Raw genomic sequence first — 23,567 nt, forward strand, 5'->3', positions numbered from 1 at the left:
TGCTGACCCTACTTCAGGGCCCACTGCAAAACCCAAGCATTGCTGATCCTGCTCCAGCAAGGCCTAAATTCTGAAAACCCACTAAAATTCCCAAATAACCAAAGGGGAAAGATGTGGTGTTTTTGGGAAGCATCCTGCAAACCTGCCTTCCAGCTGATCTTTAGCATCCAGTGACCAGACTTGGCAGTCCAGTGCCCTTCGGTGACCAGAACTGCCCAGCTGTTTGCCAGGCGCCCTGTCGTATAGAGACCAGAACCGTTGACTGTCGAAAATCCAAAACTAAAAAGTGGACTGAGTATTTCGCCAACCCATAGAAACACATAGCATATCTTGCCTTTGTCCTTATCCCACTCTCTAAGTCATCCTATCCATACCCCGATAACTTGTAAAGCTGTCGGAATCATTCTTGCAACCCTGTTCTTGATTTCTAGTGCCAACGCCATCTCTTTAGTAATTTTGTCTTGTGTAATCTTAAGCCATTAGTCCTATTTCGAGTGATCGGAGTAGTTCCGCCAGGGTTGGGTGCTGTGGTGATAGGATTGAACTCACAAATCAACCCTGGAGCTTACTGTGTCCTTCTTTGGTGGCCTAACCTGAATACTCTAGTGTAGAGTAAAACTGTTCTTGTCACAACTGATTTCCTTTCCTTTTTCACCGCTTCCTTTTACTCAAAGCGCACCTTTCTAGATCTTGCATAACTCACCCAATTTACCAGCTAGAGACTTACTTTCACTTCCATATTGTACGTGTGATCTATAGCCATCACCCAACCAAAAAAACTCTCCAAGTCAGTGTATTCCACCCATTTTTATTAAAAACCGTTTGGTTAATTTTAGGCGGGAATAAAAAAATGCAACTTGCACACATGTCATTTTGCTGCAATCTGTGTTAAACCTTCCACTCATTTTCGAACTGTATGCTCTTGGTATCCATTCTTTGTGATTATTAGTGTGTTTGCTTTGTTGCTTTAGTGAGGAATTATATTTGCTTCAGGGTTTTTAACACACATTCGTTATTTATTTGTCCATTTCCGAGTGTCATTTCATAACATTGCTAAGGGTTTAAAATCCGTTTTTCTCTCTTATTTGGGGAGGGAAGGACAGATTTTTAATCCGATTCTTGCCTATTATTTCTGATTACCTGCTGCTTCAGTTTATCCACTCGGAATTGATTATTTGTGGGTTGAGGGAACATTGCAGGGGGAAATTCTAACATGGATGCTATATTTCCCAAATCAAAAAGTGCTCCTATTCCGATGTGCTGTGTATCTGTTCCACTAGAAGGTTAAACCCAGTTTATTGCTCACCTTCTCATTGTAATTATCACCCCATTGGTGATTGTTGCCCCATATTAAAAAGTGTATGATTTCTTTTGAATTTTAAAATAAATAAATATTGTATTTTACCAACCAGCCTGGTTCTATCACGCCAATCAGGACTATAATGGCAATCAGATTTCAATGTATGCCACAAAGAGGGACTCGGAATCACTAACCTGGTCAGCAGATGTCTTTGCGAAGATGAGAATCCCCGTAGGGTCTCTACTGCCCCCAGCCTACCAACGGAGGAACTGGGTACCGTAGAAATCCCAGGGAAACCCTCTGGGGTAGAAAACCCTGGTGCTGCACGTCAGGAGACGGGTGGATTGTCGTCACTGGAATGGTGTGCGTAGAGGAGCCAACTCAGGCGAGACAGGGAGGTAAGGTGATCTTCCCGCGAGTGAAGGCTGGTGTCTAAGAGGTGGATATGAAATAAGGTAAGTGAATGAACACATTAGAGAAAGACAGCTGTTCAAAATGATCAGGAGTGAAGGAACGGATACCTGGGAACGAGTGAAATGCATAGAGCGGGAGAGACCTGATTCTCCTTCCACAGTTCCGGAGAATGGTCTGAATGCTTGAAAAACAACAGGATTTAAGAGGTATGTTTTCCTCCTGCTGATCGGCTCGAGTTTTAAGTCTAAGAGAGATAAAGGAAGGGGTTAGTATTGGATAGCTAGTAAAAGGTATCGAAACCTTCAAATATGTTTCCTACCGTTTCGAATTAAGAGTGATTCTTGGGCTGAAGATGTGCAACCGCAGAGAGGAAGGACCGGCGTCTGAGGAATGTACGCGGGGGGGAGGGCCCTGGTACACGTGCCGAGAAGGGAAGTGTGTTCAAGGGATAGAATCTCTGTGTAGATACAAAGGATTAATAGTAGGCAGAGGTAAGGAGTAGACAGAAATTATGAAGCTTCCAAAGAGGAGTCCTAGAAGCAAACTTACGGAGCGTCTGGCAACAGTGTAGCAACGCATGGAAGTGCGAGTTCCTGATTGAAATACGGTCACCTGACCGTCCGAGGGTGGAGACTCCACTGTGATAGAAACTGTAGAAGGCTGGAGCGGTATAGGTCTGTGAATTGGGTCAAGTATGAGATCTCTTATTGGGGGCGCCCAGATGCAACATAAGGGGAAGGCCAAGTGGTGAGTCCTCTCATGTCCGGTTTCTTTTTCCAGAGGGCCCACAACACCCTAATATCGGGTGTTCCCGGACTCTACGAGGCAATAGTTTATGTGGGACCCATAATCATTCTCCCAGTGTTAATGGTGAAAAAATAACCATTTTCTAATTTGACCCATTGCTTGCTTTCTGATTCTGTGAGGTGGTCAAGCAGTACCCTAAATTGGGCTGCCCTGTAGTACTCATACATTTTACGGGTACGCCATGCCCCCCTTGTTCTTTCAAAGGATCATGATTTTATAAGCGATTCAGGGCCTTTTCCCATCCCAAAGAAATGTTATCAAGACGTGTTTGATTTCAGCATGAAAGAAGTCTGGAACAACGACCAGGAGAAACTGAAAGAGAAAGAGAAGCAGCGGAAGCACATTCATTTTAATAGTTGTGAACCACCCCATGAAAGGTTTGGTTTCGACCGTTTTTGATATCCCTTTTTATTACTGACCAGAGCGGGCGTAATTGGTCTGATATAAATCTCCTAGCTGATTCGTTACCGTCACCCCTAGGTATTGTATAATGCTGTAAGACCGCTTTAGGCCCCATGTTTCTGTGCAAGTATCTAAAGGGGGGCACCATTGTCGAGTGGTAGGACAAGTGTTTTGTCACGATTCACACGGAAACATGAGTGGGTTCCGTACTCCTCCACTACAACTAGAAGTGCAGGAATAGACTAGGAAGGGGGAGTCAGATAAACTAGGACATCGTCCACAAATAACATAAGCTTATATTCCTTTCCGAACTTGGTAATCCCCGTGATTGAGGGATCTTTCCATATAGTTTGGGCTAAAGGCTCCATTACCAGTGCAGGGTGATGAGGGACAGCCCTGTCTGGTCTCCTGGCCTAGGGTAAAGGGGGGAGATACCATCTCGCAGACTATGACTTTTGTGTTGCGATACAAGGCTTGTGCACCAGTAATCCAACAAGTCCCCAGGTTAGCTTTCCTCAGGACCGGATGCATAAACGGCCACTCTGCCGGATCGAAAGCTTTCTCTGCATCGACCGAAACAAGGGTGGGGTCCTTGTCTCCGGGATCAATTGACGCCATCAGGTCTAGGGTCTTGCGGACATTGTCTGCGCCTTGTCGCCCCTTGACATACCAGACCTTGTGGTTATGTATTAGCTTTGGTAACACATCGCTTAGCCTGTTGACTAGGATGCTAGCGTATACTTTGGCATCAACGTTCAACAGGGAGATTGGCCTGTAAGAAGCACAGTCAAGCCTGTCTCTTCCTTCCTCTGGGAGAACAATTATTCTAGCCTCTGTAAAAGGACGCAGGAGCCTGGCCAGTCTCCATAATGTTGTTAAAGAGAAGGGTCAAGAGGGGTGTCATGGTGCCACAAAATATTTTGTAGAAAGCTGGGGTGAAGACGCCTTGTCCCGGTGCTGACCCTGCCTTCAATTTGGAAATGGCAGTGCTAACCTCCTCTGCCGTTATAGGAGCGCTCAGTTTGTCAATGTCTGGGCTCTACAGTGGATCAAATGCAGAGTTTTCTAGGAATGCATCTAAGCTGTCCTGGGTGGAAGCACAGTCAGAGGAAAATAGTTCTTCATATGTTATGTTATGTTAACCAAATTTATTAAGCGCACATATGCCCAAGGGCACCATGGCGCTGGAGCGTGAGCAGGAGTCTAGAACACAAGTGTTTCCAGTGATCCACGAAAGGAGAGGTGGTGGACAGTCTCACGCAAGGTTAGAGGAAGAGCGGTCCATGCCTTGGTGGCAACCACTGAGAAGGCACACCCGCCTATCCGAGACAATCTGAACCGAGGAACCACAGCAAGAGAAGCGGACTGTGAGCAGAGACAATGAGTAGGGGTAAAGTGTGGAAATTTAGCCCAAAGGTATTCTGCCCCCGTGCCATAAAAGGTGCAGTGCACAATACACATGGATTTAAACAAGATCTGACTTGCCACTGGAAGCCAGTGGAGCTGTCTCAACAATGGGATCATGTGGGATCCAAAAGGAGGATGAAGAATGGCCCTGGCAGTAGTGTTCTGCAATAGCTGGAGCCGATTTATCAAGTTACGCGTTCATAAAACTGGGCAAAGCAGGTTATGATCTCAGTGGGATTTTCTAGTATTGTCCCCTCTGGGTCTTTAATTTTGTATACTGCTCTCTCAGCTCTCTACTCCTAAAAGTGAGTATGCTTTATCTCCCTTTTTTGTAAAATGTTTGCTTAACGTAGCAGTGACTGGTCAGTGTTTTACTACTCCACACCTCTTTCAATTCTTGACTGAGCTCTTTAATTTCTGCTAACGCTTTGACTATGTCCCCACCCCACTTGACAGGATGGCCTCTTTGTTTCTCATTTCTCTCTTTAGGTGGTATTCCCGCAGGAGGCTGGCTCTCTTTACAAATGTCCCTCGCGATATCAGGAGCCCTCTTGTCGTGGCTTTGGCCGCTAACTAGATTACAACTCAAGAGAGGTCACCTATGTCATTACTTTAAAAACAATTCCCCGATTTCCTTATCAAGAAATTCTCTAAAGACCCGATCTTTAAAAAGTGTCTCATTACAGATCTCTCTTTTGTCTGTTTTTGTGCTTGAATCTAGGTCAAGATCAAGAGTGCTCATGTTGTAGTCCGACCAGCCCACTAGTTCGATGGCTGCCCCCTCTACATTAAGTTCCAGTGAGGCCTCTGTGAATATGTCATCTATGCGAGTGAATGCTTGGTGTGGGGGTTAATAAAATGTGTATGCTTTTGTTTGCGGATGACGTGCTCGCCACGTTTCTACCAGGAAATACTCACGCAAAAGATTTTGAAAAGCCCCTCTCTCCTGGGGAGGAACGTCCCCCTCCTGTAAGAGACCCAGTCAAGGTCTAGGTCCATCACCCTGTTAAAATCCCCTCCACAAATCAGGGCCCCGGTTCTCCATCCTTCCAGGAAAAGGAAGAGCTCCATACTGAACTCGATTTGATGGCTATTTGGTGCATAATCCAAACCGAATGTAATCGGCCTTGATCGAATAGAGCCGTTCAAGGCTATGAACCTGCTGTCTGTGTTTCTGTGGATCTTCACTATTTACAGCCCTAACGAAGCACGGTGCAAAATGCCAACTCCCCCTTTCTTGACAGGGCCTGATGCCCTTTCAACTCTGAAATGTAGTTTCCTCCACAAAGCGTATGTCTAGTTTAGACTGATTAATCACTGTCAACATATACTGCTTTTGGGGCGAGTTTAGGCCCTTCACATTGAAAGATCCGAAACGAACTGGGTCAATCACCATGGCTTCGAGATGTCTTGAACCTCATTTGTAGCTGTACGTCTGGGTCCAACTGCTGTTTATTCTTGCTCATGATCTCTACAACCGGATATCCTCTGCTTCTCTGTATGTGTGCTGTTAAAGTGCGTGCACTGCGTGTTATTTTGCGGTGTGGTACAGCCTGCTGAATTTCCTTGACATCTATCCCCCCCGCCACTCCTCCACCTGAGCCACCCTCCACGAATAGAGGGGTAAACTCTCCCCCCCCAGGATGGAGACGCCGTGGAAAATAAAAAGTGGATAGGGGGGAGGAATGCCTGCCATTGCAGTGAAGTTCAGAGTCTGTGACACAACCTTCCTCGCCACGGTCTCATGACTCCAGAAGATCAAACTATAAGGTTCCTGAACTCCCTGAGTATCAGAGAGTGTTGTATCTCCTAAAATTTCTTGAAACTTTAGCGCGTCCTCTCTTCGGCCAGGGCCCTATGTTTCCTAGATGGTTCCGAAGACGATGGAAGTTCTTCTCCTCAGCTCGGCTCGCTCCCCTGATAAGCCTTGTAGTACGCGGTTTGCGCCCTCTGCTGAAACTGCTCTGTATTCCTCATTTTCATGCTCGAAGGAAAGTGTAAAGGGAAAGTCCCACCTGTAGCGTAGTTTATGTTTGCACAACCAAGTGGTTAGTGGGTGACAGTCTCTTCTTTTGAAGAGGGTGGATGCTGACAGGTCTTGAAAAATTCGGACCTGCGAGCCTTCAAAGTCAATATGGTCTTGCTCTCTTGCCCGTTGTATGATATCAACTTTGTGTTTGTAGTGGTGGCATTTGGCTAGGATTGATCATGGGCCATTTGGAGGGCCTCCCCCCCCCCCCGGTGCACTCGTTCAAATTCCAAGTCTGGTGGTAAGGGAGAGGAAAAGAGGGAGTTCACCAAGGCTTTTCTCCAGGCTCGATGGCGTTTCATTGGGACATTCTTTCGGGCAGTCAGAGGGAACATCCACACTCTTCTCGTTTTATCCGCTGCTCTCATGCGCTCTGGCCGTCCGGCTGGGCTGCCGGCTCACATGCACACAGGCCTTCTTGTGTCGAGGCTGGGGGCAGGGCTGAGCGCTCATGCCACGTTGTGTTGAGGGGTTTGCCTTCACCGATTTTCCTTGGACCTGCTTGGGCCCGGCAACTTCCCCGACTCAATTCTCTGCCTGCTGGGACTCTAGGGTTGACAATGCTTTGGTGCGCTGCCGTTTTGTTGTGGGCTTTTTCGGGACGACGAAGGCTCAAGCAACCATTTAGTCTGCACTGTCTGGTGGTCTCCCGTCCGCTTTTAATGCAGGGTGCACTTACACTCACTGCACCCCACGGGACGTTGCAGGTCCGTTAATTGATCGGAAAGCTTAATGCTTTAAGCTTAGTGCGTTAATAAGAGGATTCTGGGGAGAGAGTGACGGGGAGAGGGGTGTCCTTAAACCATAAGCCATTACTTGGCCAGTGCGTGGAAAGCCAAACTCGTTCACAGGCTCCTTCAGACTTCCGGCTCACAGGTCAATGGTGCTGCGGGTCTGGCGGGCTGGAGAGAAGCACAATGTACTAGCGAAGACCTGTGACCCAGCACCTCCGTTGCTTCTCGCCTCTGCGTCTGGTCAGCTTTGCTCGCCCCTTCGGAGTAGCTATAGGGAAGAACCTCAAAGCATCCTAGAACGGATCATGTCTGCCAAGCGCACCACAGAGTAGCCGCTTCCCGCAAACCACTGCCAATCATGCAATTAATTATTTAATTTAATAATGATGCATAATGCAGACATAACATTGAAATTAAGACAGGTGAAATATTAAATCCTGCATTAGGTTATATCAAACTTAGCATACTTAATTACTGGTTGAGAATTTCATCAAGGAGCATGTTTCTCTTCCCAGTGAAGAGGAAGGACTGCTGAAACAGCTAGACCTTAAGAGATGGAAGATGCTCAATTTACTGAATGGAAGGGGCCATTAGTTGTGAGATTACCTGTGTAAGAAGAAAGTATAAGTGAAATGGCAATGTTCTCAAACAGTTCAGCTGGTAGCGCTTGCTGCTATACTAAATGGGATCAGAATGTGTCGGTTGAAACAGTATTCAAATTACATACATAGTCATGTTCCCTACATGGCACCTTCCATTTAGACATGTCACAAACTTCAAATACACAGCTATTCCCGGCAGGTGCTCAGAGTCTTACCCCCTTTAGAAGGGATAGGTGATAGGACACACACTCATCGACTGGGTCCCTCACTCGCTGCAACCGCTGCTGCTTCATGAAAGGCTTGAATGCTTTTTCAAACATGGATGGTGTGCTTAGAACAACGTAGGCCAATGCGTCTTCAGAGTATGGGAGATGAAATCCAGGCTGCAGAACACCATTGTACCACCCCACCTAAACAGAGACAAAAGGACATGCACGTTAGGTGGCGTTAGGTTCAGAAGCATGGTCTCCTCTGAAATAGCGACTTGGGCACAGGAGGCCTTCTACGGATAGGAAGTGTACAGAGAGACATGAGGCTGAAACATTCGCAGGCATTCTGATCTGATCATAAGCATTGCTTCACCCGAGACATGGGCAGCAGTAGCATTTTGCAGACAAGCATTGCTCCATCTGTGAGGTTGTCATTTTATTTGCTATACCACACCATCTTAAGTTGCTGCTTTTAAGCTACGGAACACTTTCATATAAATAGTGTTCCTTCTGGGGACGTGCACTAATCACATATTTACGAGTAGTGGGAAAAGAAACCACACAAGCACATAGTCACTTGCGAAGTCCAGCTACGTTTTTAGCTGTTAGCAGCTGATAAGGCAGAAAGCCTGTGTCTTAGAAAGGCTCAGCTTCACCTCACCGATGAGCCACGACTAGGCCAAAACACGTGTCTGGCGTTGATGATGGTACTCTTGCTCAGGGGAGATTTGCCTAGCATTTCGGTGCTGGACTACCCTTGTGGGTGGGACAAAGACTGATATGCAAATGGATTTTCTCCTCTGTGATGGGTGCAGTGAGCTCAAACCTGGCTTTAGACCCTCCCGAATGGAGGAAACGCCATAGAACAGGGTATTTGACCCATATTTGTTCTCAGTAGAGGGGCTCCCACACTCCTTTCTAACAATTATAATTAGGGGCTGAGAACCAAGGTTGCTAACCTTCCTCTTAGATAACAAGGCCACAAACAGAATGACAGATCCATTTTGGTCTTTAAGTTATTTCTAGCTTTTGAAATGTTAAGGGCTTTTTACGAATTACAAGTGTATTTTGGTTTGCCATTGTATATTTCTCTTCTCAGTTTTCAGCTATTCAGCTATGAAAGCTCCTGGAACAATAAGCACACTGCGCATTATACTAACACTGACAGTGTGTGGACCCTGTTTGTTCTACCAGAGTATTTGCATCCTTTCCATAATCTTCCCTACAGACCAGAGACAGCCGGATAATGCAAACCTGACACACCCACACTAAAGATGCAAACGAGGCATGGACATCAGGTGACACTATGTGATCATCCTTACTAGAGTCACACAGAGACATCTGAACAGAGTCACTCAACATGAGCATCATGAAGTATTGTGCAGAGATGCATTGTGTCACATTACTTAAGAAGAGACATGCATTATGGGGCATTCTGAATAGGATGAATGTCACCAGTGTTACTCAGAGCACACATGAACTTAACAACAATCACAGTGACTAATAAATAACCAGCAGCACTCACAAAGCAAATCAATCAATAACCAGTAAGACACATTGTGCATGCAAATCTATAACCAGCTTCACTTGCAGAGCCTATGAATCCATAATTAGGTGCCTCACGTAGCCTATGAATCTATAACCAGAATCACTCATAAAACCTATGAATGTATAACGAGCATAGCCAACATTACTAACAGGGCCTATAAATAAAATACACTTTGTGGCTCTCGTAATGTCTATATTACTCACATAACCCATCAATATATAACCAGCATGCCTCGGTACGGAGACGGACGGACGGACGGACGCACGCACGCACACGCACACACACACACACACACACACACACACACACACACACACACACACCCCCCCCCCCCCCCCCCCCCCAAGTCTATATCCTGTGTGATTCAGTGTCTATGGATCCATAACCAATGTAACACACAGGGTCTATGAATCTATAGTAAGTGTGACTCGCAGAGGCTATATATTATAGCTGCAGGTCATACTTTCATAGGCACCCATGGCGATTATGAAAGTATGGCTTGCAGGAACTCACAGAGAGCAAGAGATGTCTTTGCGAAAGCAGGAAGTGGCAGGAAAGTTTTTTTAGAAAGTGGATGGTGGCAGAATCCAGTTGGGTACATGGCCATGATGAACAATGGCACAGTCTCTGCCCATCTTGTTTGGATGGTCTTCTCATTGAATTCTTAAGCCATTGGGGATGAGGACATCTAGGATGCGGGTGGAGGTGGATGTCATCTATGTCTTGGTAATGAAGATGGCATCCAGGTTATACATGTAGATGAGGGTGGCGACTTTTGCTGCATGGTTGATTGCTAAGGGTACATTGGTGAACATCAGTTTTAGTGTAGTGGTGGATGATGGGGTGTATGGTGATGGGAGTGAAGTTGCTGCAATGCTCCATCCATGATGTTGCTTAGGAGCAGCATGGTTCGCAACAAGTGGCGCTGGTGGTTTGGGTTGTTGGGAGAGAAGGTGAAACACATCTTCGATGCTAAGCAGTTGAGGTGAAATCTGGTATGAAGCGGGGTAGATGAGAACCAGGGTAACTGTGAGGGGTCCGAAATGCAAGGTGGCAAGTAGAGTTTTTTCAAAAGTAGCCATTTTATTAAATATTAAGGGTGAGACAAACGCTTATCTTTCCCTAACCTAACAAGGATTTACCCACCTGCCAAACGAAGGCTATAGGAAAGGGATCTAATATCCAAAGGCACCTGTCCCTCACACTTATACATACAACAAAAATCAGAGAGGTAAAAATCATACAATAAAAATAAAAATAATAGAGGTTATCTGTCTGTTTAAACCTCAGAAAATAACAGTTCTATTCAAAGAGAAAATGTATAAACATGAATCCTTCTAACCAGGGTCGAATCCCCTTTCCCAGGATCAATTCAGGATATTTCAAACCAAAGTCCCAAAATCAAGAAATTTATTTTCAATAGCCAAGTTCTACTCTTTAATGACCCTCACAAGGAGACCAATGTTGCAAGCCTATGGACAGTTGAGCGCGTAGTGTAGACGTAGAATTATTCCCTACAATGCAACTCCCAAAAGTACAGAGGGACTATTTGGAAGGGGGATTGTTTGGAAGAAGGAAATCGCCCCGGGACACAGCTGGCTGCACAGAAAGAACACAATGTCAGGTTTCAATGAAACAAGAGAAAACAACATGAAAAACCAGTCCACTAGAAACTCACGTAATGTGTTTCTTTTTATGCCACTGTATTCAGGTAATAATCGGGCCGTTTCCTGCAGCAAAATAAACCATAAAGGGTATCTTAGCTAAGGCAATATAATGAATGTAATAGGATCACAATGATATCACAGGATCTTACCTAAACTACGTGGTAGATCGGGGATTAGATGAAGAATGAAGATGACCAGTTCTCCGTAAGTAGAAAATCCAAATAGAAGAACAATCCAAATATGGAAGCCAACCTAACCCCGCCGGCACGCGGATGCCTAAGGTGTGCAACGGCAGTCTCTAGTTTACACACCAATGTTCAGAGTTGGTTTGTGTTGTCCATAGATCCTTTAAAGATGAAACATAGGTTGAAAAATCTGTGCAGTTCCAAAAACAACATAGCAAATATCTTGAGGCTGAGGCGTGGTCAAGCAGAATTCCGTGGTTAGCAAGGAACCGGGCAAAAGGATTTCAGACGTGAAGCAAGAGCGGAAATATTTGTAGCGGTCCAAGAGTCGTCAACGTTCCGGGCAGACAAACAACAGGACGTGAGGCAAGAGAAGAGTGGTTTTCAGCGTTCCGCGGTCGAGTATTCCAAAAGTACAACAAGTTGAACAATAGCGAAGGGTGAAGCAGGGGAAATCCGTAGTCAAGAAAAAGGGTCAAGACGCTAAATAACAAGGTCCGTAATTCATAAAGCTCAAGAACAAACATTCAGAAGCAGCGTCCGTTGTCATGAGCGGTGCTTATATGGAAAGCAGCACGTTCATACGGCGGGACGCTGAGAACGATGTAACATTGCGCGTTGGTATTCCGGCAACCATCGTTTCCATTACAACCCCCAGCGTGGTCTGAATGAATGGAAATGTATGGGAACAGTGCGCCTGTGTATCTTCCTTGGTGCAAAGGCAGTAATGGATTTAGATGCGGACAAAGTGGTACGCAAACGAGAGGAAACACAAGCTGCTGGACGAGTGCTTTTCATAGAGGATGAATCATTACCTGATTTCCTGACATACTCCAAGTACAACATTATTTTAATTTTATAAGTCCTTTACTTGGCAATTTGATTTTCTTATTTCCAAACAGGATCTCCCATTCTTCAATACAATTGTTAACGTTTCCGCAAACTTCCAAATGGACTTCATCTTCACACACCAAGTCAATATTCAATGCAAGTATTCTCTTCTTTAAAGACCAATCACGTTTCCTCGCATCACATTTTTTCTTCATAAGCAACAAAGCTTTGTTAGGATGGTTCTACAACAGGTCATTAAAATACATTAGTGGACTTGCCACTTTCTTTCTACCACAACCTTCTACCACACTGCAGTACTTTAACTATCTGCTTCCTGCTCAACTCACCTGCCAGACTGACCACAAAAGTGATGGGTGGAAGGTTTCGAATGAATCTAAACCACTGGCAATTGCTCTGGGCAACCTTCCACACCACCGTTTTTTAGCCCGTCTGCGCCATTGCAAAAGGGGACCAGCCATGTGCAAATTAGTCAGCAGCTGCCGCCACCGAAGGTAGCAGCCCAGCCCGAACTGCTAGGCCAGGTCCCCTCTGCACAGAAAACCAAGCAACCCCAGACATGTTTCGGCTTTGTTGGACCTCCTCAGTGAGGTGCAGCCTGGTTCCCTGTGGCGCAGCGAGCAAGGGACCCACGTCTGGGCATACCCTCTCTCACAAGGAGAAACAAACTGACCACAAAAGTGATGGGTGGAAGGTTCTAACCACCAATTGTCCCTTTCCTGATGTACTCACTTGCCAGGATAAAACTCCTTCTATCACTACTACTACTACTACTAGTAATCTGTGGTAAGGTTTGCTTCAAACTCCCACAATTACATCCTCAATGGGGAAAGTTAAATCAATAACTGCTTCTTGTATAAGTCTTTTGACTTTCAGCTTCACACGCATAGAAATAGCATTTGCTAATTTACACAAGTTTAAATGTCAAAACGGTTTGAAAAACAGGTGAAATAGACAAAATCGGAATGCGGTTTTTATGCTGAGGGACAAATGCACATCACAGGGATAATATGAAGGTGAAAGAGTGACTCTAAATTACTGACAGGAGGAGATTCTCAATGGGAAAGGAAATTCGGCTTTAAAAGTGAAAGCAGTGGACGGAGAAAAATCGGTTTGAAAAGGAAAGGACAAGTCTCACTTAAACTAGATTGTAGTGGCTAGATAAGAGAGACGCCACCCGTGAATAGAAAGGTTAAGCTGCAGTTGTAACCCATCCAAGCTGTGTGCCTCTTTTAGGGAGAATTAATTAAATCAAAATAGTACTAAGGACAAAAATTAGTTGAAAGGATGGCGCTAACAGTTGGAGATCAAGAACAGGATGCACAGAGGATTTTGACAGTTTTAAAGATTTCTGCAAAGGCAGTTATGAGATTTCTATGGGATTGAACCTTATACAAGGTAACAGAGCCAGGATGCAGTTTGTGGTAGTTGGGGGAAGGGAAATACAACAAGCACTTGACCGTGTTTCTGGACACCAAGGCAATATCTGGTCACTGGTCACAGCGGCATGCTCTCCTAGAAAAGAACAGCTGGGCAAAGGTCTGTTCACAGCACAGTGGCACCTCAGCTGGATAAAGCAGGGAGCAAGGCAAGCAGGCAGCACTGGATACTCCTAATGAGGATTCAGCCACCTTTCCCCTTTTTCACTGAGATACCGGGATTTTTAGTGGGGTTTTTCTCGATCAATGGTCCTGCCTGGATAGGGTCAGCTATGCTCTGTTCTGGCAGTGGAATCTGGAACCTTGCAGAATGAACATGGAATGTCTGGATATGCAGGAGCTGGAAAATTCAGAAGAGTGTGCCTTTTGTCTCTGTGAGCCTCTACCTTTTATAAAGGTGGGTGACATCACAGGATTTACTCTGCGGCAGACCTAAGCTACAGCTACCTCTAAGAATCAAATAGGTCAGCCTATGTATGTCGCCTCCTCCCTAGAAGCAGATTGGACTGAAGGAGGGGACTCAGTTTTATGGGGTGTGTTTTTATGAGGTACAGCGCCATCCCACAGTCAATCTTGTCAAAATCAGTTATGACACAAAAATGCACCTTTTACAGTTGTGGCACTTTTGAAAATCACACATTTCACACAGAGCACGGCATTCCAACTCCCAAGTTTACACGGTATCATTTAGCCCTTCTAATAATCTTAATGTTTGGTGGGAAATATTTGACTTGAAATTCTACAATTTTATATATGTGTACCTATTATCATAGAGCATGTTTGCATTAAAGGATAGTTCCGGGACTTTTTTTTTTATTGTCCCTACGGTTCGGCCATGTGTTTTTAAGCATAAATCGGTAGATCGTAGAAAACTTTCCTATGGACCTTACCCGACTTTTCGTCCATTAACGCACTCGAAATCAGCCGCCATTTTCTGATAATCCTATCATTTCCCCCCATCGACCTGGCTCACCTGCTTTTGCGGCACTAAATCAAATCCCCCGCCCCTGAGCCTGACATCAGCAGACGCGTACCGCCCATTTCCCAACGCCAAAGCACATTTCGTGTCAACAATCGCTGCGCCTCAGCTAATGAAGTGTCGCCATGGAAATGGCAGGACGCCTCTTTCCTCAATAAGTATAAAACACACCGTTTCACAACACACAGCAGCAGATTTTCGATTCCATTACTCTCTGTGTGTTACTTTGAGTATTCTGTGACTAGTTTCTGTGCTCTGGTCAGCTACCTCTGCCGCTTCTAGGCCTTGGAAACACCTGTACCATCTCTGTAAATTATTTTACTTTCTTTACCACACAATGGCTACAATAATGCCGTATATGTACGAGCCCGAGTACACCGAGGAAGAACTACTGGAAAGGCAAGCACGCGAAAACGATGGGGATTCGGACGGCAGTTGGGAGGACCAGTCAACGGATGAAGAGCCTGGACCATGTCGCATGGACGGCGTCTCCACCTGGTGCACGTGCAATCGGTGCGAGCTAATGCCAACTGAGGAGGAGAACTGCTGCTGCCGTGAAAATTCCGGGTGCTTGGCCTACATTTCGGAAGGCGAGCCAAGTCCGCAATGCATCACCGAGCTGCCAGAGTTCAGGGAAGCCTGCCTCTCACGGACCGTGTTGAGGATGATGATGGTGCTTATGCACGAACTTCGCGGCACTGTTCGTCCGCGTAATCCGAGTAACGAGTAAGTATACTCTGGTTGTGATGTCAGTGATGCCACTACTATGTCATGGTCGTCTCCCACATATAAAATTACATCTACATATCATTCGAATGCATGTAAATTGGTTCCATATTGTGCATTTTCTAGATAGAATTTTTTTCAAAGCAGAATGACATTTTTTACCTGAATCGACAGTGATAAGAAAGTTTTGTCATTTTAATACAGTTTGCATCTTTCATTTTCACAGGTGGTACAGGCTGGTGGCCTATCGTTGCTTCACTTGGTGGCTTCAAGGGAGGCTCGGACACCGCGTTCGGAGAGTAATACCTGCCTGTGCGGTACTTGCCATTAGACAACATTTCCCCAGCGACAGTGGACAATACCGCGGATTTTCCCTGGATGTGCTGCAACCGGAACTTTACAATGTGTAATGTTTATTATTTATGTTCAATTGAAATTAATATCTAAAATAAAACCCAACATATATTTTAACAATGGTTGTTTTGATTTTTTAAATGAATCTAGTGTGTCTCCATTGAATTGTCTTCCTGTGCCTTGTCTTGTCACACCACATGTCTCCGACCAGCATCCTCCCTCACGCTGGCCGCCCACCTTCAATCCACATAACCGTTGAACCCATATGCAGCAGACATACATATGTTATTTTGCGGGTTGGCATCAAGCCTCCCAGCCTTGCCTCCTCCCCCAAAAATACTTACCACACCACTTTGTTCAAGCGTTGGCAATAAAAGGCCGTTGGATTTTATTGATACAAAACATGGTTATAGGTAAATAATCAATATGGTTGATCATAATAAATCATCCTTTTGGGCACCGGGTACAGAGATGACCCCCTCTGGCCCGTGCCGCCTTGCCACCACAGGCCAGCCTGCTGCTGACTAACTGCCTAGGCATCCAGGGTCTCCAGGGTGAACTGCACCCATATATTCTCCTGGGAGGGTGAGGTATTTATAAACTCACCCCCCTGCCTTCCATGTACTAGATCCTGCAGCCTGCCTCTTACATGCAGTTAGATGGCCTCTCCTTGGTGAGGCCCTGCGGCAAACGAGTCTTGTCTGCACGACCAAAGCACCAATCCACCCCCCCGCCCTATCAAAAGCAGTTCGCACCGGGGTACTTGCGCTGGCAAGTGGAGCTGTCAGGGAGCGATAAAGGCCAAGAGGTGCCAAAGACCATGTACACTTCAAAGTGGTCTATAGAGCATGGGTTGTTGTTCCCATGTCTACCTCCAGACCCCGTGTCTCCTGCCAAGCATCCCCCCTCACGCTGGACGCCCCCCTGCAATCCACATAAGTGTGTCTCCATTCACGAGTCTTCCTGTGTCTTGTCTGCACGACCACCGCCCCAATCCACCCCCCGCCCTATCGAAGGCAGTTCGCACCGGGGTACTTGTGCTGGCAAGTGGAGCTGTCAGGGAGCGATAAAGGCCAAGAGGTGCCAAAGACCATGTACACTTCAAAGTGGTCTATAGAGCATGGGTTGTTGTTCCCATGTCTACCTCCAGACCCCGTGTCTCCTGCCAAGCATCCCCCCTCACGCTGGACGGCCCCCTGCAAACCGCATAATGCCACGACATATACACGTCATTCATTCACAAACACACCCCTGTTTCGAATTCTTTATAACCCACTTCATATTTCTAATGAGAACTTCTTTGCGCTTTGCTAGTCAACCCGTGAAGGTGCTGGTTATCTGCTCTTCGTCTCTGTGAACTTCCGTGACCACTTCGAGGAAACTCGTCAGTTTGCAACCTGTGAACTGCTCCCTGTTCTACGACAAGAAACTGCTCTGATCCCTGCATCTAACTGTTTGTTCGTCAAGGTAAGGCCATGTACCATAATCATTTTGCGTCCAATTTCTTTTCGTTCAAGACAGTACATGCAAGGAACTAGTCACATGTTCTGAGTTTAGTCAAATTATTTTTCTATTTTTTTAAAGTTATTCAAATACTTATCCGCATGTGAATAACGTGTATAGTTACAAGAACCAAAACGAACCTTGCATTGAACCTTTTATGTGTCATTCAATTTTTTAACACATTGGTATTCATAGAGAATTGTTGATCTTTACTTTTCAGAACTTTCCACAATGCCTGCCTGTTCCATTGGCGGTTGCCCTTCGAAGACCCATAATAAATCTGAAGGTACTATAATGCATGTTTTCCCTAAGACAATAGATCAGATACGAGAATGGGTCCGATATTGCGTATATCCACCGTCTGAGCTTGAAAGTAGAGTCCTAGAAGTCTTTGCGGACAAGAGGGGTGATCGATACCGCATCTGCAGCAGGCACTTTACCTCTGACATGTACTCCACATCATTGCTAATAAAGAAGAACACACCGCGAGCGAGGCGAAAATTGCTCTCAACCGCTATTCCCACTCTATTCGTCCACATCCCTCCACTGGTGAGTCAAGTTTACGTATTTATCTCTCGGCCTTGCGGTAGTGTGTAGCATTAGCTAACAATAATTTCCCCATTTATGTATCCACTCAATATGAAGGCGGAAGATTCTCCATCCGTGTCGTTATTGCAGTCATCAGCCACTTCAAGCGCCTATCGGGTAATCTTACTTGGCTATTCTGCCACTGACTGTACTCGTCCTCTAGTCTTTGTTTTCAGTTATAATTATTGTTATCCAAAATAATGCAAGTACTGTCTTTCAGGGAGATGCTGAGGAGTCCAACGTATTGACGACTACCGTTGATGTCACTCAGATGCTCGAGGTACGTTTCCGGACAGTTCCATCGATGGAGATCATCAGATCTTGCATTCTTGTAGCGTGATTGTTACACACAATGTTTCTTTCGTTTTTAGTCATTGATATGTCCTTCTGTCGTCGCCCTCCTATGTCTCTTCTTTTTTCAATATTGAGTTCATTACTAACGAAAGTCCTATGTTTCAGGGAGTCGATGGAGCATTAGTCCAAGAAGAAGCGGGAGCATGCAGTTACGGGTCGGCGCAACAGCTTGCAGAAGTGTGCACCGCAGTTACATCGTCCCTTGATGTTCTTATGCATTTTGAGGTATGGATACTGACAGTTCGATCAAGCGAAATCATATGACGTGATTACATCCGCTATACTTCCTTCTTTATTAACGCAAGTACTATGTTTCAGGGAGATGACGGAGCTTCTTCTACAAGAACATCACCCCTAGTAGTTGATGCAGATCTCTGGGTGGTGACACTTCCAACGATCGAGCAAATCGAATCATATTTACATATTCATTATTTATTTTAGACAACTGATCATTTGTGCAGGTCTATTTAGATGAGCCGTTGACGCCTGCACAAAGTTTATGTTCTTTTTAACAAAATAGAAAACCATACTAATGCAATTACTGTGTTTCAGGGAGTTACTGAAGCATCATCTTCAATAATATCATCAATGGAAGTCTATGAGGAGCCCGAGGTATGGATCTTGACAGTTCCATCTAACTAGAAAAACAATGCGTGAATAATTGTGGTTTGAATGTCTACACAAAGCGTTCATTCGTGTTTTGCTATTGAGATGTACGTGGGTATTGGTCCCCAAGTACATTTTGTGTTTTCGATATTATTATACATACTAATGAAAGTTCTATGTTTCAGGGAGTCGATGGAGTGTCAGTGCGTGATGGATGTGCTTATCATGAAAATATAGTCGTTGCAGCGCAAGAGGAAGTGGAGACATGCACACACGAGTCGGAGCAACAGCGTCCTGATGTTGAAGTTCGAGGCAAGAAAGTTTCAAAGAAAAGAAAGCAAAAGAAGGTTAGTGTCCTGGTCACTATATTATGTTGTTTTTCACTGTTAATAGTTCAATACTGTAAGTTGTGTTTAAACTGAACATCCCTTTTCCAATCTGTCCTCTAGTTGCGAGTGGGTGTACGAACTAGATCTACACAGACAGTGAAGCGAACAAGAGATGTTGCTTGTCAAACCTTTTGGCAGGGACTTGAGACTGGAGATGCATCGTGCCAATGGGAAGAATATGAAGTGATTGACAACGGAGCTATACCACATCCAGCCATTGATAGTGAATGTCCTCCTGGTAGTTCGGATGCAGTCGGAGATCAATTCACAGAATCCACACCCGGAAAAACTAAGACCGCGAGAAAGTTGAAGAAATTGTTTTATTCACCCATCGCCGGAGAAGGAACAGATGTTGCAATGGAAGAGAATGAAGTGGACGACAATGAAACACCATCAATATCACTGAACATAGCGGAAGACGATATCAGAGATTCTATCTTTCATGTGAGTGACATGTCCTCAACGTTACAGGCCGAACCAGCTGGGATGCAGAGTGACAGTATAAGGAAAGAGGCCAAATTCATTGTATTCGATAGTTGTTTGATTGATATTATTATTCGGATGAAATGTGGGCATTCGGTTGGTGGGGAAGTATGTGGGGAGTCATTGATTAATGTGACTCGTGCAATTCGAGGCACTAACCTTAAAATACATGCCACCTGTACAAAATATCATCCTTTCTCATGGTCTGCACAACCCATGCTGGGGCAACTGCCAGCAGGCAATCTACTTTGTGCAGCGGCTGCACTTTTTAGTGGTTCAAGTTTTAAAAAGTTAGAGTCTTTCTTTCAGTTTGTGGGAATCCATTTCATTGCGAAAACTCAGTTCTACAAATACCAAACCGATTATCTATTTCCAGCCATTAGCGAAGCTTGGAGAATGGAAAAAATGTCTATTGATAGTACATTCGCGGGCAAACGGTTCAGGCTAGCCGGTGATGGACAGTGCGACAGCCCAGGATTTTCAGCCAAGTACTGCACCTACCACTTTCAGGACATGGAAAGTAAGAAAATTGTGAGTTCGGTGGTCGTGCAGGTGTCACAAAGTACATCCTCAGTGGCCATGGAGAAAGTTGGCTTTGTAGCATCATTGCAAGAACTACAATCGCGGGGAATGGTGATCGACCTGATAGCCACGGACAGACACGTTTCAATTGCCAAGACAATGAGAGAAGAGTACAAAAATATAAATCACCAATTTGACGTTTGGCATCTTGCAAAAACAATCAATAAAAAAATGTCGGCTGCAGGTAAAAAAAAAAAGATATGCAAGGTATTTCACAGTGGTCCAAGTCAATCAGCAACCATCTTTGGTGGAGCTCAAAAACATGTGGAGGGTCGTTGGAAATTCTACTGGAAAAATGGCGGTCAGTAATGCTATACTGTACCAACGTTCACCGTTGGAACACAAACCAACATTTCCACAATTGTGAACATGGCCATTTGTCCACAGAGGAGGCACGGAAGAAGAAGTGGTTGATTCCTTCATCACCCACTCACAAAGCCATTGAAAAGATTGTATTTGATAAAACTATAACAAGAGATTTGAGGGGACTCACGGAATTCTGCCACACAGGAGATTTGGAGGTGTTCCACAATATGTGCCTAAAGTACAGGCCAAAACGATTGCATTTTGGCATGGAGGGCATGATAAATCGGACTCTTCTAGCGGTCTTGGCACATAACCATAATGTTGGCCGTCAACAAAGTAGGACGACCGGAACTTTAGGGACGCTTCGCTACAATAAGGCCTTCACTAAAAGAAGTAAACAATGGGTGATCAAACCAGTGTTTGAGGATATGCAATATGAGTTTGAGAGACTTATTGTTGATGTCCTAGATAGGCACATACATGGAGTTGTGAATGAACCTGTGCAGGGGACAACTGCATTGCCACCCAACATTGCCTCTGTTCCATGTCCACCTAAAGAAGAGCTCATTGAGAAATACACATCACGGTTTAAATGATTGTAATTTGATTGTCTGTTCTCTCGAGTCTCCTCATGTCGCAGGCCCATTGAATATGTGTATCTATGTAATGTGTAAATAAAAGTGATTGCTCAGTGTACATGCAATGTGTCTCTCCACCCTTGCCCCTCCCTTCACCGTGCAGCAGTGCGAACCACCCGGGTGTCACCTGTGACTTTGCTCTCGAGTCTCCTCATGTCGCAGGCCCATTGAATATGTGTAGCTATGTATTGTGTAAATAAAAGTGATTGCTCAGTGTACATGCAATGTGTCTCTCCAGCCTTGCCCCTCCCTTTACCGTGCAGTAGTGCGAACCACCCGGGTGTCACCTGTGACTTTGCTCTCGAGTCTCCTCATGTCGCAGGCCCATTGAATATGTGTAGCTATGTATTGTGTAAATAAAAGTGATTGCTCAGTGTACATGCAATGTGTCTATCCAACCTTGTTCATTTGCGCATTAAATTAAACCAAACAGTAATATAAATCATTTTTCAAAAAATATAGAATGTCTCCGTATTTATGGTTCTCTGGGGCTGCAAAGCACGCAGACAAAATGCAAAGATGGAGTGTAAATTTCAAGTCCTGTGAGATGGCCTTACACTGAATGTAGCTAACTAGGAATGTGTGCTCGTTCAAAGTGAAGGTCAGCTGCTTTGATTTTTTGCTCGGGTGCCGGAATGGCCCACGACTCAGTATAAGGTTCTATTGTTATTTGACCTTGACAGGCCGGGACCATCCCGAAGAGACTTTTTTTTGGGGGTGTGGTGCAATAACGTAAGAAACGATAATGAATAAAATTTCAGAAACGATAGCCATTTAATGTTCGTTCATTAGAAGAAATAACGTCGGCATAGAAGGAGTGGTATTTCGGGGCTGCCCTACGCACAGAAACAATGGAAAATGCAAATATAATGTAAGTAACTCTTTAGATGAGTTTATACCGCAATTTAAACTTGTTCGTTCTATGTGGCATATTGTTTTGTACCGCGCACTATCTTGAGGAGAACCATCTCCTTTTACGGAAGCACCTCAAAACCTTCCTCTTTGCTTCTGCTTTCTCTCTCCCTCTCCCCTGCTACAACTGGTCCACTGTCTGCGACCTCGGTCCTGGGCCCTTCCACTCTCCACCTGCACTGCCTCCCTGTCAACCCCTGCACTGGGGGACTGTCTCAGTATCCTACAGCCCCCCCTTGACGTATAATACCCAGTTGCACTGTCCTAGCTATGAAATAATTTCCCGACCGAATATATAAAATGAATAATTTTAATAAAGATCTGATGGTGAGACTAATTTCATTTTTTATGTTTTTCAAACAGGTACATCCTTCATTATTGCATGTGTCACGAGTACCAGACACCGGCGGATGGGTTTTTCAACCACCAGTTGCTTCTCCGCGTGAACAACGTTACCACCCTGACCATTTTATGGGACGATCGCCAAGTACAAGTATGCCCTTACGCGGTACTAACGGCTAGATGCAACATACAGACCGTTGTGGTGGCCTAGTGCCTCGTTGTTGGAACAGCCATGCGATTATCAGTGCGACCGAAGAGCTTATTTTATCGTAAACCAACACCCTGTGTACTGCACACGTACATCGCTTGCCTCAAGACGAACTATTTTTGATCGAGAGCAAAGAAAAATGCAAATCGCTGAATATTCTCTAAACATTTGATGTCCAATAAATGTACTTTGCCAAATGTACAATCTTGCCGTTTGCTTTTAAACCACAGTTTCATATTCCGAATTGTGGCGCTGTATTGTGAGATGATCTAAGACCCTGTGTACAGCAAAGGAACATCGCGTGCCTCAAAACGAACTTTTTGGAACGTGAGCAAATAAAAATGCAAATCGCTGAATATTCTCAAAACATTTGATGTCAAATAAATGTACTTTACCAAATTTACAATCTTGCGGTTTAATTTAAAAGTACAGTTTCATATTCCCAATTGTGGCGCGCTGTGTTGTGTGAGCTCATCTGTGTTGATTTCCGGGTTCTGTGTGGAGTCGCGTAGAAAACGCCTGGGCGCGTTTGCCTATGCAGCTCAGTCACGTCACGGATAGAGGCAGGGAATATGAATGTTTTGATAAAGTCTGTTTCAGGGGCGGGGGATTTGATTTAGTGCCGCAAAAGCAGGTGAGCCAGGGCGATGGGGGGGAAATGATAGGATTATCAGAAAATGGCAGCTGATTTCGAGTGCGTTAATGGACGAAAAGTCGGGTAAGGTCCATAGGAAAGTTTTCTACGATCTACCGAGTTATGCTTAAAAACACATGGCCGAACCGTAGGGACAATAAAAAAAAAAGTCCCGGAACTATCCTTTAAATTTCAAAGTTATACCATGTACACTTTTCCCATGAATTACACTTTTCTGTCGTTTGCGTCCCATACATGCTAGGGAGAGCCACAATATCTTGTTTTAATGCCACAAAAAAAAATCACATTTAAACTGTTAAACTTTTGCAATCCTGCGTTTTACGGTTGCAGAAATAAAAGTCTTAAAGTT

General features: G+C 44.9%; 1 protein-coding gene across 1 annotated transcript in view; it reads right to left on the minus strand.

Moving 5' to 3' along the window:
* The window catches only part of MMACHC (metabolism of cobalamin associated C), a 156,897-nt gene that overhangs the window by 122,604 nt on the left and 10,726 nt on the right, over positions 1-23,567 (minus strand). The window contains exon 2 of the mRNA XM_069642378.1: positions 7,911-8,105. Coding sequence (XP_069498479.1) covers positions 7,911-8,105 — 195 coding nt within the window. The remainder of the gene's footprint in view (positions 1-7,910; positions 8,106-23,567) is intronic.

This window comes from Ambystoma mexicanum, chromosome 1q (assembly GCF_040938575.1).
Source record: "Ambystoma mexicanum isolate Mex_15411 chromosome 1q, UKY_AmexF1_1, whole genome shotgun sequence".
Classification (NCBI taxonomy): Eukaryota; Metazoa; Chordata; class Amphibia; order Caudata; family Ambystomatidae; genus Ambystoma; species Ambystoma mexicanum.